Source organism: Camelus bactrianus, chromosome 2 (genome assembly GCF_048773025.1).
Source record: "Camelus bactrianus isolate YW-2024 breed Bactrian camel chromosome 2, ASM4877302v1, whole genome shotgun sequence".
Classification (NCBI taxonomy): Eukaryota; Metazoa; Chordata; class Mammalia; order Artiodactyla; family Camelidae; genus Camelus; species Camelus bactrianus.
In genome coordinates, this window is record NC_133540.1 from 41,423,447 (window position 1) to 41,440,441 (window position 16,995).

The window sequence follows — 16,995 nt, forward strand, 5'->3', positions numbered from 1 at the left end:
TCAGATAACTTTGCATTCATACATGTGTAACAATTTCCCTTTCACAAATGGAAAATAATCAACCCCAGAAAAATTCATAAAGATAATTAGCCTATTTTCTCAGGTTGACCTAATAGAATACCTGGTATGTTTATTGTATTTCTGGAATACAGTCCACCCCCACCCCCATCATTCTTTCCTCACATTCTTTATCCTCTTGAATAATCTCTGAAGTTTTTCTGCGTAGTGGCCATGTTGTGGTTCATGTAAAATTAGCCTATATCTAAAAATCTCTCATCACTAGAAAAAAAAATTTTTTTTGTAATCATGTATGGTGCCAGATGGTAACTAGATTTATTGTGATGCTCATCTCTTGGTTTATACATACAAATATCTAATCATTATATTGTACACTGAAACAAATAAAATGTTAAGAAGTCAATTATACCTCAATATAAATAAATAAATGAACAAATAAATAAAACCAGCTTGGACTCCAGGTAAAAATAAAATAAAAAATAAAATAAAATGAGCTCATATCTCCTTTGGGAACAGAACAGCTGGAGAGGATTTCAGCTGTGTCAGTGTGAAAATTCCAGAGGGTCAAGGAGATCCCTGAGAGCTTTATTAGCTCAGAGTCCCTGTCCATCAAAGTGGCACATCTTCCCAGAATCCCCCGAAACCTCATCCATGGCCTGTTGATACATTTGTCTCCAATGTCTCCTTGACACATTGTCTATTAGGAACTCACACAGTATAGTCTTGCAAATTGTTTAATTAGTTAGCTGAGGGGAAGAAGAGATGTGGTAACAAGATATAAGGAAAGGGTAAATTAAGAAACACCGGGAATAAAGGCACAGAGAATGAAGACAGGATGTTCTAAATGGGTACTGGATTGAGTCAACAAGTAGGAATACAAATTAGAGCAATGATGGAAACTGAAAATTTCTTAAAGCTTTGTTTTTATTGGCTTTTGAAGCCAAAATGCCTGCTAAGGTAGATTAGTTATTGTTTTAAAAAATTAGCAATGCACAGTATAAAAGATTATAGTCAACAATACTGTTTTATAAACTTTATAAATGTGTAAACGTTTCATATCAACATGTTGTACACATTAAATTCACATAAGGTTATATGTTAGTTAGATCTTGTTACTGAACCCAGGTTTGGCTACTCACCACACAACAGGCCAGTAAGTCAAGAGACAAGATGTTGTAGCAAGGAAAGCAACTTTATTCGAGAAAGCTGGCTAACTGAGGAGATTGTAGACTAGTGTCCTTAAGAACCATCTTCACATCTCAGTGCAGGCAAAAGGCTTTTAAATGTTAGGGGGCAGGGGCAGTGCTGAATTGTGTATGATCAGCTCATGCACAATTATCATGTGGTTGGCATCAAGGTGAAGTTTCCAGCATCACCGATCATCGTGATTCAACAACTGTTCTGGGGTCTACGTGCTTGCAGTCAGCAGTTTTCACCTGGTGGGAGTCTGCTTCCTGTAAAAACAACTTAGGAATGTGCCAGACCTTTATTTATTTCTTTAAGGGAACTCAGGGGTCAGTGACTGCTACGTGGCTGGTTTATAGCCTAAATTGTAACTAACAGCTATTCTTTGTTTCTACATCTTCATATTTCCTAATCATTAACTCTGGAGACAGTCTGTTTTCTTACATGGAGGCATACTTTTTTAAATTTATTTTTTAATTGAAGTATAGTCAGTTACAATGTGTCAGTTTCTGGTGTACAGCATAATGTCCCAGTCATGCATATACATACATATATTCATTTTCATATTCTTTTTCATTAAAAGTTATTACAAGATGTTGAATATAGTTCCCTGTGCTATACAGAAGAAATTTGTTTTTTTATCTCCTTTTATACATAGTGGTTAACATTTGCAAATTAAGACAGCCTTTTAAGACCCAGGGAACTAAAGCAAAAAGCTTTTACTTCAAAAGACAGGGACATGGGGGCTTGTACTCAGTTTCAATCTTAATAAATAAATAAAAAAACAGACACAGTCATGTTTACAGAGACATCAAAAAACTATATTTAAAGTTAATGCAGTTTATACAGTGGAAAGAATATGAATCTAAAAATTAGAGAGACATAGATTAAAATCCTCACTTTCTTATATTTCTATTGCTTTACTTAATTAAAGTTTCTGCATCTGGTTCCAAATCCAAAACACTGGGAATTATAGCTCTCCTTTAGGACTGTTGTCAGAAATGAAATAGGCAAGAATATGTAAAACTGATAATAATAAAATTTTTTTAAAAAATAGAAACTGTTGGTTGAGCACTTACTCTGTGCTCATTACTTTATGTACAAATGTAATGTCTTGAACATAGGTATGTACAACAGATAGTTGCTCTTATTAGTTAAGTACTAAAAATGTTAGAGTAATTTTAAGAAAAATTGTAATTCAGATTACATACCGCTTTGACCTCTTGCATATATAACCACTCTAAACTATTTAGAGTCTTAACTCAACCTCTCACCTGTGATCACTCAGATGATTTTGTGGCTGGCTCGGGAGCTCTGTCCCTCCAGGCCCTTGTTTTTCCTGTTCTTTACCCCTTATGCAGCAGGTTCTTTATGAATGAAAACACATCATGTTACTTTAAAAATTTTAAGACATAAAGAGGCAGTCAACATCAGCATGAAAAAAAAAATGTGTTTTGTTTTCTACATCCAGAATATTAGGATCTGGGGTCAACAACTAGGGTCTTTTGCTGGTCTTGACCACCAGAAGGACAGAGCATAAACCAGGGATCCTGAGGGGATAGAAAGAACAAGATAAGGGAAAGAAAGAGATACCATTGAAAAAGGACTTCTGATTTGTCTTCTGAGTCTGACTCTGTGTGTCTGAAGGTGACTATGATCGGCTGTAGACAAGGCTGTGTCCTTCCTGGTTGATGTGCTGGACTTGGACACAGTGATAGACTTTGTAGGACACAATGGTCCTATTCAATTACCCTACTTGTAATCAGAGAAATTATCTTGACACAGTTCTATGGATTCTCCTGGGTTAGAGACAGACTTTATTCCTCACAGTAATAGCAGTAGCCAGCGTGTTAGCATTATCTTGTGACAGTTCCTCAAGCCCAAAGTCTCACAGTGTCATGTCTGGACATCCAGGTGACACCTGCACCCACAGTGGGTTGCACGAAAGGAGAGTAACCCAGTACTTAGGAGCATGCCTGCTTTGTGCTCCAACGAGAGAAAGTATCTCTATCTTGTAAGGCTGTGAATAAACCTGCACTTTGCTTCAGAGAGAAACACAGTATCTTCCAAGGCTGCTTTCTATACAAACATCATTTAAACCATAACAAAGATGCTCAGTGCATCTACTTATATAAGATGTGCACAAATGTGTGTGATGGACGGAGTACTGTCTGCCAACATTCAAAACATAAGTGTTGAGAACCCATTCCATGCTAGCTCTTACTATAGACATTGCAAATATAGTGGTGACTCATTTAGACACAATTTTTGCCTTCGTGCAATTTTCACTTTAAAGACGTAGTCTTGGTAGTGTGTGTGTGTGTGTGTGTGTGTGTGTGTGTGTGTGTGTGTGTGTGTGTGTGTGTGTGTTGGGGGGAGTGACAGATAATAAAAAATAACAAATGAGGAATCTATTTCTATATATGTGGCAGTGGGATTGATAGGGAGGCTATCCCCTAGTAGCTAAACAGAACAGTTCCTAAGCCCCTAACTGATCAGTGCCTCCTGTCAGGGTTTGATAGCTCTGCCGGCTGAGGGTGATCAGGCCTCCTCTGGGTTCTGATCGTCTCTAGCCTAACAACCCCCAGGGATCCTTGAAATAGATCAGGTATACCTTGTTTCCTGACGACCACCGCCGGCGGGTTCCTGGACGTTAAGTCCCCTGTTGCTTGAATGCACGTGAAGAAAGAGCCAGGAGCCGAGAGTTCAGGTGCAAGCCAGACAGGCTAAGGATGGGAGGAGGTGGGCAAGAAGCTCAACCAGCCAAGTACTTGGAGGTCTCCGTGACTCAAGGCTAGGAGTACTTGGACCCAAGTCTCCTTCTGATCCCTGACAGCCCTGGCATTTTATTGAGTTACAGAACAATCAGGCAGAATGGGCTGGAGTAGGGAACGGGGTAATGGTTAGTTTCATTGGTGACCTTTAAGGTGTTAGGGGGCGTCTAGCGGCTTATGGGCGCAGGGCAACTGTCTTTTGGCTAGGCTTGCTTGCCTGTGGTTACAGTGGCTATTGCAGTTGGCCAGGTGTTGCTTTTTGCAAGCAGGAACTCTTTGCTGGTCTGCTCCTGCACTGAAACTTTACTTTAGTTTCAGAGCCAGCCCGCTTGCTTATGCCTTACAGCTTCCTGCAGTTAGGCATAACAGCAAGTGTCAGAAAATGCAGTTACACACCAAGGTGAGATCTCAGGAATTTCTACCTGAAGAAAAGATTTTACTTTTAAGACAGAAGTTAGCAAGCTATAGGAAAAGATACATCTAGAAGAACTTTGGGGGTATTTGGAATTTGCCATTTGCAGCCAAAACCTGGGACCAAGCAGAAAAGTTAGTTTTATGAAATTTTTCTACCCAGTTACAGAAGTGGGCCTGGCAAAGTGACAGAGGAGGTAATTACCCACTCTAAACAGTTAACAGCCTGCTCACATTATTTCATGAGGCTCCCTTCAGAGACAAGCATGAGTTGGTAAAGGAGAATGAGCAGGAGAAATCTCTAACACCTAAGGGTAAAATCCCAGTGACCCTGCCAATCTTGAACCATTTCCTCTAAAGCACTGACACCCATGGATCTTAATGCAGAAACCTCTGAGGTTAAGCCTGTGGAACCTGGAACACGGTTTTCTAGATAGGAATTTGGCTGACTAATTCTATAATAGTTGCCATGTAGACGAGTAAAGACTAATATGATGAGCAGAAAAAGATCTCTGTCCAAAGTAGACAACAGCTCCACATTTGGGTGTCAGAAAACCATTCATGTGTGAATGACCAGTAATACAATGAACATATCTGTGGAAGATGGTAGATCTTCCCTGGCAACAAGAGTAAGATGGTAGCCCTCAAGCTCTGTCTCTTCATCAAGGTTAGAGCCAATCAGAATCTCTTTTACAGTGGCACATGGGTTCCATTAAGAAGAAGTAGCTGGCCAAGAAGGGGTTTCTCAGACCCATTCACTTCCTCTGTTCTTCCTTAACTACCCCTGTTAGAGTTGAAGAGATTTTGGCTTAATCATACAATGGATTTCTGTTATAAGATGTGATCAGCCCTGGTGATGGAATGTCTGATTTTTTTGTAGAAACTAACTGAAGAATCTGAGAATACGGGGTGAGCAGCTTTCCCGACTTTGACAATGTAGGTTAAGCAGAAAGATGAAGTCAGAGTTCTGGAGAAAGGAGAGGGGCTATACAAAAGTAGGGAGGGCAACGTGACAAAATGAAGAATCTATCTGAGGGCAATCAGACTGGAAGTTTAAACAAATGTTGTCCAACATCAATTATGTCTTAATCACTATATTGTCAATACCTAGAACTATTTTACTAAAATAGTTGATTACCTCACAGCAACCATTCCAGCAGACTTCAGAAACACTTTGGTCTTACTAGTATAACAGCTTTTTATTTTAAAATGCGTTTTCATACTCAGAATGATTCATGATTCTGCATCTTTACATTATCCCTGCTTCATGTTTCTAGGACTCCATGTCTTTCACATAATCTTCACATTACAGTTCTGAAATGTAATATAAACAAGTCACTTCTTAGATCAATTATTCCAATAGCTTTCATTTAGAACAAAGCCTGTAACATAGTCTAGTATGTGAAGTACTCTGGCCTATTTTCTTTGTCCTTTCAATTACTACCACTTTCTTCTTCACACTTTGTATTCCAGCAATATTAAATGGATACTGGTTGACACCAACATTACTTATCCTTAAACTTCCCGGGAGTTCACAAAAAGACAGCTTGGCTTTCTTTAGCACTGTCTTCTCTGAAAAAGCTTTCTTTGGCCCTTATAAGTAGAATCATTTGTATTCTGTGCTAAACTTCTATCATATATGTTTCAGATTTTTGATTTTACATTGTTTTAAAATTGTTGTTTTAGTTTCTTTTTCTAATAAGAGCCTTGAGGCTTTTGAGGAAAGATGCTGTGTCTTATTCCATTTTATTTGCATGATGCCTACCTAACTTTTTGCTGGTAAATGGTATTTTGGATTGATTTGAACTTTTGATCAAGATTTACTAGTAATCATACATTACTTTTTACGACATTTCTATGTGCTCTGAATGGAGAAGTGTAACTCTGATACGTAAATCATATACCTCATTCTCGAGAAATTAACACTATATTTTGGAAAAAAAAAACAGAAAATAAGTACAACTGAAAAGAGACCATAACTGTCAAATAGAACCAAATAATCTGAAAGATGCAATATTACACTTTGGAGTAAATATTGAACATGGCACTTTCAAAATATAATAAAGCAAGTTTCATTCATGTAATTACTTTCTATTAAGATAATAAAGGCCATTCTGGACAAAAATAAGGAAAGTTTTATTAACAGTTGACTACATCAGAGCAGTGATTCAAGTAGATGTCAGAAACTACTCTGGTCGAATTAGTACAAGAGATGTCTAAAATGCATTCTCATACTCAAAATAGCTCTTTATTCATTTCTTCATAATATATACTAAGATAAGCAATGACCTCAATTAACATCAGTATCAGTGAATTGAAACACTGACAGTTTCCCTGCCATTTAAGCCAAACGACATCTTACTTCCTCTTTAATTCGATGAGCCACCAACTTGTATGATGAATAGTGATTGAGTTAAATAACATAAGGTGGGCAAACTTACAACTTATTTCAAAATGAGGCAAAACATTGGCACTGAATTGAAATGTTTTCAGAATATTTGAGGAATTAAGACAAGCAAGTCAGCAATATGCAAAGCTGCAACAATTGGCTAAGGAAAGCAGAAGACAATCGACAGAAGAGAGTTTTAGGTCAAAGTCCATCAAGACCAATGAACAAAATTACACACAAATATACAATGCGTATGTTAAATCACTTCAGAAAAGGATAAGTAATCAGTGTCAGCTACACTACTGAAAGAAAAAAGAATTACTGGTGAAAACAGGGCTGAAGGATGGTAGAATTTGGATAATCATAGGGAAAGGATATTTTTAAAACAATTAACTGCATGTACTTATAAAACAAATGATGAATTAGCTTGACAGAAGGTATATGTAGCTAAGATAGAATTAATATTGCAGAGTTTTGGAAGTCATTTGTTTTTTTTTTTTTTTACTAAAACCTTATAAAAGAAATTTTAGTAAGATTAATCTGGCAGCAAAATGCACAATGGAATGTCATACAGACAGACTGGCATATAGACAAAAGAAGATGAATGAATAAAACTCATGCACTAGTACACAAGGAAATGAGGCAAAAGCAGTGGTAATGGGAATAAACAGAAAGGGCAAATGTAAAAGACATCCCAAATTAAGAAATTATTGAATCAACACAACTGACAAAATGGTGAAATTTAGAGAATTAAAGAGAGAGAAGAGTCACAGATGCTTAAAAATGCTTATTTTGTTCAAATATAAACATGAAAACAGTGTAATGAATAGTATAAATAGGAAGAAGTATGATTGGTGGTCATTAAACAAATTGAGGTTTGTATCTTTTGTGTGTAGGTTGATTAGAGACAAAAATATAGGACTGAATTCTGAATCTGGTAACTTCACTTTTCACAAAATGTTTAGTGAAGATAACAGTAAAGGAAAATGAAAAGTCGATGAGTTTTTGGAATATTTTAACATTTCTTTGTTGTACAAAGAACTAATGTAATCTTAGGCATTTTTCCTAGAAATACAAAGTCTTAACAAAATTCTCTGGCAATACACACTTAGGAAATTTCTCTTTTAGAAATCTGATAATATTCAATATGATGTTCACTTTTATTTACTTTAAACAGTGCCAAATAGTGTTTTAATTTTTTTGAATTATGTGCTGATATCCACTGGTGGTATCCACCAACTATGTCAGTGGTCTTTTTTTCCTTTTTTAATTGCAGCCTAGAAGGTATGGTTGAAGAAAAGAACACTTACTTTATTTATTTGAACAAATGATCCTACAGGAGCAACACATACCAGAATAAATGTCACCAAAAAAAAAAAAAAAACATTATTCAGGATTAATTTAGGAATAATCATGGACCCATTATTTAACATCAGATAGGTTAAAAGCAATTTGGGTTTTATAGTTAAAATCATCTTCCTGTTTAGTTCTGTGTGTTTTTTAAAATATATTACTAAGAATAAATTCTGTTAGAGTATCATTATCTTCTGAAAGAGAAGTATACTTTTTCTAGTCCTTACATTAGAAAAGATGCCACCCTGGGGGCTCACTCATTTAGCTGTAAAGTCTTGATACTCAGAGTAGTTCAGAGACCAACAGAATCTGCATCACTCAGGAGCTTTTTGGAAATGCAGAGTTTCCAGATCATTCCAAATTACTGAATTAGAATCTGCTTTCAAACAAGATCATTCCCGGTTGTCTATGTCCATTAAAGTTTAAAAGGCACTAAATTAGCCTTATATAGACCAGACAATTCAATTTTGCTGGTAACATTCCTTAAGATGTATGATGATTCAAATGTAAGGTTTTATGGAAATGATGTTAAAGAATTTAACGCTAGAGGAAAAGAAACCAATGTTACTCTAAAGCTATTCTGTGCAGATCTTGTGTTAGACATTTCCAATGTATTAGTTCATTTAATCCTTACAATACTCTCTGAGGCAAGGGACACTATCTCCATATCTCTGGGCATGAAAACCAGCCTCAGGTTAAATATCTCATCTATTTATCTCTTCCACACAGTGTATTCTTTCAATAAATACTGAACATCTCATTTCTGCAAGTCTCTGAGTTAAGCCTGGAAATAAAATAGGCATGGTCCCTACTGTCCTAAAATGTACAATATATTTTAATTAGACAAATGCTACGAAAATACAAGGTGGTATGTAAGTTTCTAAGAGGGAAACCTAAACTTTTCCAGAAGTTGTATAGGGAAAACTTCTATTTGGAAAGAGTATCTAAACTGACTGCTGAGAAATAGTTTTGTAAAGTTGGCCCTGAACAAAAGGCGAGCGTGTCAGTTTAGTAAGGGGATCCAAGCAGCAGTTGAGGCTGAAACATGGCAGGAATCCTGCAGAGCTTCGTAGAGCAAGGTGCGGACGTTGGATCTTATCCAAGAGTCAAAGGAAGCCACTGGAGGGGTTTACGCAAGGAAGTAACAAACTCTGATCCACCTTTGGCAAAGCTCCCGCAGTCAGACTCGCGCCAGGCCCTGCAGGCGGGTGGGTTTATTAGGGCCACTCCCCTCGGCTGCCTTTCTCCACCCTGGTCACCGCCTCCCGCTCCTCGGCCAAGCTGTCTAAGGGGTGGGAAGTGTGCGAGAGGGGCGGGGGAAAGAAAAACACTCTCAAAAAATATTAAAAAGAAAACATCCCCCTTGGCAGCGAGTGCGCGGGAAGTTGAGCGCGCGAGTTCCGGGTTTCCCGCCCGACCCCCGCCGGCCGCAGCCCGGGTGAGCCCCCAGCCCCTGCTCGGCCGCCGCCCGCCAGGCCGCGGCCGTCCGTCCATCCGTCGGTCTGGCCGTCTCCCATCCCCCGCACGTCCTTCCCGGGGCGCCGCGCCGGGTCTGCGAGGAGGAAAGCGGCCGAGGTTCGTCAGGGCGCGCGCCACCCGCGGAGCCCCTGCGCTCTCGGGCGGCGGCGCCTGCACGACCCGGTCCCGGGCTGTTCGGAGCTCGCGCGGCCCCGCGCCCACCGCCCGCGCGCCGCGTTCCGGGCCACTGCCTCGGACGCCACTTGTGGAATTCTTCCACCGGCGGCTGTAACTTTAAACCGGCCTGAGCGAGGCCTATTTTTAATCAGAAACCAGCGCCCAGAGTGCCTGTGGAGAAGGCTCGGATGGAGGGCTAGCCCGCCACTTGAGGAGTCCTCACAAAGTGGTGTGGAAGGACGGGCTTGTCCCAGGAGCCTTTCTTTGAGATCTGTCGCCCCCTTCCAGGGAGGGTCGTTCTGGTTGCTGGGGGGATTTTGGGTAAGGGTTGCCTGAGCCTGGGGAACTATATCTGAAACCCATCGCTCGGCCTCCAAGCGGTGACTCCCAGGCCGCCACGCATGAGCCCGGGCCAAACGGTGGCCTGGCCGCCCTCCTACAGGGATCCTTCCAGGAGCTCTTTAGGGACCGGCGTGTGGCAGTGAGGAGCAAGGAGATGAATGTAGCAGCCAAGTACCGCCAGGCCTCCCTGTATGTGGGCGACCTCCATGCAGACGTCACCGAGGACCTTCTGTTCAGGAAGTTCAGCGCCGTGGGGCCCGTGCTGTCCATCCGCATCTGCAGGGACCTGGTCACCCGCCGCTCTCTGGGCTATGCCTACGTGAACTTCCTGCAGCTGGCAGATGCTCAGAAGGCCCTGGACACCATGAACTTTGACCTGATAAAGGGCAAATCCATCCGTCTCATGTGGTCTCAACGTGACGCCTACTTAAGGAAATCTGGAATTGGGAACGTGTTCATCAAGAATCTGGACAAATCCATTGACAACAAAACCCTTTATGAGCATTTTTCAGCTTTTGGGAAGATCTTATCCTCCAAAGTGATGAGTGATGATCAAGGCTCCCGGGGCTATGCATTTGTGCACTTTCAGAACCAGATTGCGGCCGACAGGGCCATCGAGGAGATGAATGGGGCGCTGCTTAAGGACTGCAGGCTGTTTGTTGGCAGATTCAAAAGCCGCAAAGATCGGGAAGCCGAGCTCCAAAACAAAGCCAATGAATTCACCAATGTTTACGTCAAAAACTTCGGAGATGACTTGGATGATGAGAAATTGAAGGAAGTTTTCAGCAAATATGGCAAAACCCTAAGTGTTAAGGTGATGACAGATTCCAGTGGGAAATCCAAAGGCTTTGGCTTTGTGAGTTTTGATAGCCATGAGGCTGCCAAAAAGGCTGTTGAAGAAATGAATGGAAAGGACATAAACGGACAGCTGCTTTTTGTAGGCCGGGCACAAAAGAAAGCAGAGCGACAGGCTGAGTTAAAGCAAATGTTTGAGCAGCTGAAACAGGAAAGATTTCGTCGGTGCCAGGGGGCGAAGCTCTATATTAAGAACCTCGATGAGACCATTGATGATGAAAAACTTCGAAGGGAATTTTCTTCATTTGGATCAATTAGCAGAGTTAAGGTAATGCAGGAAGAAGGGCGAAGCAAAGGATTTGGCTTGATCTGCTTCTCCTCTCCTGAGGAGGCCACGAAAGCATTGACTGAGATGAATGGCCGCATCTTGGGCTCCAAGCCTCTCAACATCGCCCTGGCCCAGAGGCCCTAGGAGAGGAAAACTTACTGCACCAGCCAGTGTTTGCTGCAGGTTGGGTAGGGAATGTTAGTGATCTCTGCCTGAATTGTCCTCAGTAAATTTCAGATCCCAGCTGATGGCTTTTTAGTTTGGTAAACATTGTGATCAAAGGTTTTGTATATAAAGCTATTTCATTTTCTTCCGAGGAAAAATATTTGAACCTTAGAAGCCCAGTTCTTTTTACAGAAGCACACCATTTAATTACAATATTATGTATTTTTCTGATTTTAATGTAGTGTTCAGAGCAAAAGTATAGTTAGATATATTTTATTGTATTTTGAACCAGCTGAAGTGTGGTAATTATTTGCGTTTACTGCATACTTTTTTCTTATTTTAATATCTTTAGCTTTAATTTCTTCCATGAAAATATGCCCAAAGTAGTTCTTATACCTAAGGATTGCAAAATTATTTTTACAAATTTTCTTATTTCATATCTAATTTTTTAAAGAAACCAAAATTTAAAAATCGCCACTACAAATTTGATATCTAATTTCATTTTAATAATGTTTAAAGAACTAGGACATGGTTGAATATCTTTTAAATTTGTATCCCCAGAAGATTGTTTTTCTAATGTCTGAAATTAATGGTGGAGTTTTTAATGTTGCCTACAAACCTGCTTTATAGGATATTTTGCTGTTCTTTCCATTGGTTGACCATTCAGGTGCTTGCTGGTTATCAAAATAGTGACTTGAATAGTAGAACCTTAACTTCTACATTCCTTAAATTATGAACCTGTATCTATTTAGGTAAAAAAGTTGGCCTAGTCTTAACTCTCTTTACATATACACAATATAAAATTATGCCTTAAGTCTTGAACCAGATACCAATACTATAAAAGTCATATATATATATAGAATATAGATACTCTGTTTACCAACTGTGTTTTCTAATCTCTGTTTTATGTTGTTCCATGTAGTGATACTGTCTCAGGGTTCAGAAAAGTAAGATCCTTTATTTTTATGAACTTTATGTCTCCTTTTATCAGACCTTAAGAGCTGTGTAACCCATTAAGGGTCACATTTAGCCTGGATTGATCAGAAGTTCACTTGATTTTCTGATAAATTGAAGTTACATCACTTAGCCCGTTGTCCAGCACAATTTTTATTTCAGTCTCATTCCCAGATCTTTCCTTCTCTCCTGCCTTTAGTCAATATTACTCAGTTCCTCTGTACTTTTTAAAAAGGGTTTTATTATACTGACTTTTACTGTGTGCTATTTGAAATCCACTTTGGAAATGGATGCAAGAGTTATTTATTTACATTTAAGTAATTAATTTTAAAATTCTTATTCAGTCTTACCAAAGGTGTCTAGAAAATAGTTCTGTTGTTGTTGTTTACTCTGCTTGGTTGTTTCTTATGACCATATATTCAAGTTTTCTGTTTTTTATATTACCAGAACAGAAGAAACATTAAAGTATTTTTCTTTGGCAATACTTTAGCTATTAAAGAATGAGAAAATCTGTTTTATTTATTTTTGTATGAACTATATGTATATGCATTGCACATTTTCTAAATTAAAAGTCTCTTTTAGACAATGAAAAAATTATGAAGAGTGAAAAAAATTACAGCAACACATAATCTTATTATGCAGACAGATCTTTAAAATTTATTGCATTTCCCAAATTTTTTCTATACTTATACACATAATTTAATGAAAATGGAATCATACTATAAACCTTGTTTGAAATTGCTTTCTTAATTTGACAATATGCCATAGTCAGCTTATATGACCACAAATAATTATTTGCACTATAATTTTAATGACATATCTTTCCATTAATGTTTGTATCATAATATAATAATTTCTTCTTGATAAAAATGTAGGTTGCTAGATTGTTCCCTCTCTTTTTCTTTTTTCCTCTATCATAAACAACTTGAAGATAAACACCCTTGCAAACTTATGTATGCTGATGTATATAATTTTCTTAAGAAAATATATAATTCACTGGAATTAATGTTTAAGAGGACAGCAATTTAAAAATTTATTTCAATAAATATTACCCAAATGCTGTTCAGAAACTTGTGCCACTTAACATTTCCATTATGAGTGTCTATGCTCATTTTCCTGTACTCTAAGAAGAAGGGATTTTGTTTAAGTAGTTCAATTCAAGATGATATGTAAAAACAAAATATTTCATGGTTATTTATTTTATTTTTTATTACATCAAAAGTTAAGCAGCATTTCTTGTATTTACTGGTCATTTGCCATATTGTGAGCTAATGTTTCAGGATCTTAGCCTATTTTCCTGTTGGGATATTTTTTATTTAAATGGATTTGTTCAATTTCTTTACATGTTAAGGACAAAATTTTAAACTTTTTTTCCTTGATACTCTTATCTTGTTTCTAGTTTTGAGAATCATTCCAAAGTTAAATTTTTAAAGTCAAAAGCTAAATCTTTCAGTTTGGTGGCTTTAATATGTTTCAAAACACTTTGAACACCTCAAATATAACCCCCAACCACATACGTACAATTCATCTGTATTATCTTCTATTACACTCAGAGTTTCATATTCTCAGTATTTTCTAAACAAAACTTTTGTCTATACAGTAGCTTATCCACAGCCTATATTAATATTTTTGAAGTGTCTTTAATTTTATTAACATGTTTTGGTAAATACTGATCCACTAAGAATATATATGGAATCCATAAGCCAACTCTAATTCATTGGCTCTTTGAATCACTGTGTTGAGAAGTATTTACCTCCAAAGGAGAGAGCTTTTAAGAAAAGGTGCTAGGCAACATGACTGGGAAGTGTAGTAGGTGTGTCAAGCCTTGACAGCTCTTTCTGGATAATTCACTCTATCAAAATGTTCAAATATTTGAACAGTGTTTCACAATGCTTGTAAATGGATTATCAAGATAATATCAGGGAACTGAGTTAGTTCTCTTCTCACATGCAAAAAGAATTAATAGAACATAATTTACAGATGTTTAGATGAATTGTAGCTATAGCTTCATGACACAATAATATATCATTTTAGTAAAATTGCTTATTATTAATATTCACCATAAGAAATGGTTGTCAGTTTACGAAAAAATATGATCTTGTAGATTTTCTTGATTATTTAAATTTTACTCATTCTAAATTGTGTGTGTGTGTGTGTGATACTATCAAGTCATCTTAGCAGTAGAGATTCATGAATTCAAGAAACTTTATTCTTTTTATGTCCAAGTGCCTTGATAAATTAAAAAAAAAAAAAACTTCACTTTTCTGATAAACATTCCAGTAAAAGTTAATTTATACAGAGATGCCTTGAGCCACTGCTTCTGTTCTCCCTTTTCTCTCCCCACACACATTGTCAAGTTTGTTGTATAGATGCCTGCTTGCATATACAGCCAATTGAATAGATATATGCCTTTTAAATTTTTTATTTTTAAATTTTTAAATGGAAATTTATAGTTAGTAAAAATAAGCTTTTTAAAGTGGTGTAGGATTGGTATTTTCATGTTCTTAATATTTTTATAACTCCATTGAGAAAAGCTCAAATAAAATCTAATCCTTCAATGATGAAGACTTGTCTGAAAATGATTTTTATTTAATTTTTTCATATATCTAATTTTCTAAAATCAGGTTTTCTTAGGAATAAACTAGAAACAACTTTCATTTTTAAATGAAAATGGTCATATTTCATGTTTTAAAAGACCAACTCCCATAGGAACTAGTAACTCTTTTTTAAGTTACTCATAATGATGGGACCATGATTGAAAAGCACCTCTAATATAGACCAAGATTTCATGAGGAATAAGAGACTACTTTAAAGACACTTTTGAATTTAATTGTTAAAGTAAAATTCAGCTAATATTTTGAGGATTTAGAATTAGCTTACGTATTATATTCAGAAAGTATGCCTCATAATGTAATTTTTAAAAGTAAATAATAAAACAGGTAGAAAAAAGAATTCTTTTAAATCTACATTTTAGAAAGTAGAACAAATTAAATATCCTCAGGATATCTTTGGTTTCAAGTAATAGGAAATCCAGCTGATAGGAGGAAAGGAAGTTTTATTTAACAAAATATTCAGAGTTAAGGTGTCTTCAGGTGAAGTATAGCAGAATGTCTGTGCCAGTTCTCCTGGAGTCTCCTGCTCTTCACTCTGTCTCAGCTTCATCATCAGGCAGGTTTTCAAGATGCTTGCAGGAATTCCTGTTACCACACTGAACACGGCAACACTCAGAAGGTGATACCTTTCCTAGAAACCTTTTAACAGCTTTTCCCCTCAGTTCTCATTGTCCGTTATTGGCGTACTTACCCGACAAGAGCTGCCACTAGAATTGAGGAAGGAGTCAACTTTCCAAGTTCCTTGCAGAATGGGCTTATGCTAGGAAGAAACAAGAGTAGAAACGGCTGTAGGGTATGCATCTACTAAACCTTGGACAGTTTTCGTTATTTATATCTAATTTTTAATTTCAGTATTTACTAGATATTTCGTTTCTGCTTTTAACATTTGCTTACAAATAGTTCTTAAAATTCAGTTTTCTTCCTACAAATCATTTTCAACACTTGAGTCAAACTGGTGATTTTCCTCTACCTCAAGTTGTATAACCGTAGGGAATAAATTGTGTGGTATATTCTGTATAAAACTGAATTCACTTTTGTTTGGTAGTGGGACTTGTGTTTTTTACAAGCAAGGAGGTCTAAATGAGGCATCTACTGAAAATTATAACTGAAAACATCAGATTCACCTTACTCACCCCAATGAGTTTCCACCAAAAATAGTTAACAACAGATTACAAATGGCCAAGAATGTTTTAAAATAAATCTACATTTAATAAGGTATTGGTTTCTTGAGTTTTAATTTAAAGTAGTGTAAACCAAATATGTTTTCATGCATGTTAGTTAATATTTTAGAATTGTACCACCAGAGGGAAGGAACTCTCAATTTATTATGTATATCACCAACTAGTGTGATATTCTATATAAAGAATTTTTTAGAAATAGTTCCTACTCACAATGTAATAGGTAAATCTTGAGAAGAATCTAAAAAGTTAGGTACCTACAAAATGGCCCCAATAATGTAACCAGAAATGTAAGTCAATGGGTACTCAGTTTCTTTCCTAAGGGATTTATATTAGGTCTTTTAGTATATTAAAATGGTAAGAATTAACACAATTGGACCTACCCAAACTTCTCAACATATTTTTTCTGTATTACACAAATGTGGTATAACCGTCACACATTTTAACCATGCAACATATACAAACAAACAAAAAACAGATGTATGTAAATTCTGAGTTACAAATTTGTGAATTTGTTAAAGTCAGATTATTTTGCAAGTTTGTTCAGAGGAAATATTTATAGCTACTTGTTGGTTTTGTATCATGGTCATGTGTTATCTTAGCGTTCACAGAGGATGCTTTTAACAATATTGAAGTTCCCCTGAGTGAAACAATTGAATCTATAAGCAAGAGAAGAAAAATGATCTTCTTAGTGGCATTCTTTGCCATAGTAGAGAAAACTCGTAGCTTCTGAGAGATATTGACAGTTTGTACAATGATATCACATCAGATTTTGTTAACCCATCTGTATTTACATCACCTTAGATATTAAAAATATCCCCAGTTTGAAGTTCTGCCAAATACTAACAGCATATTT

General features: G+C 37.1%; 1 protein-coding gene across 1 annotated transcript; it reads left to right on the forward strand.

The window, feature by feature from the left end:
- The first annotated feature begins 9,397 nt into the window (after positions 1-9,397).
- On the forward strand, positions 9,398-14,914 carry PABPC4L (poly(A) binding protein cytoplasmic 4 like). The gene has a single exon (XM_045518011.2). The coding sequence runs from the start codon at positions 10,262-10,264 to the stop codon at positions 11,372-11,374; it is 1,113 nt and encodes a 370-aa protein (XP_045373967.1). The 5' UTR covers positions 9,398-10,261; the 3' UTR covers positions 11,375-14,914.
- Positions 14,915-16,995: the final 2,081 nt, after the last annotated feature.

Excerpts from the sequence above, each read along its gene's own strand:
- PABPC4L (XM_045518011.2), top strand. The coding sequence starts at position 10,262 with ATGAATGTAGCAGCCAAGTACCGCCAGGCCTCCCTGTATGTGGGCGAC.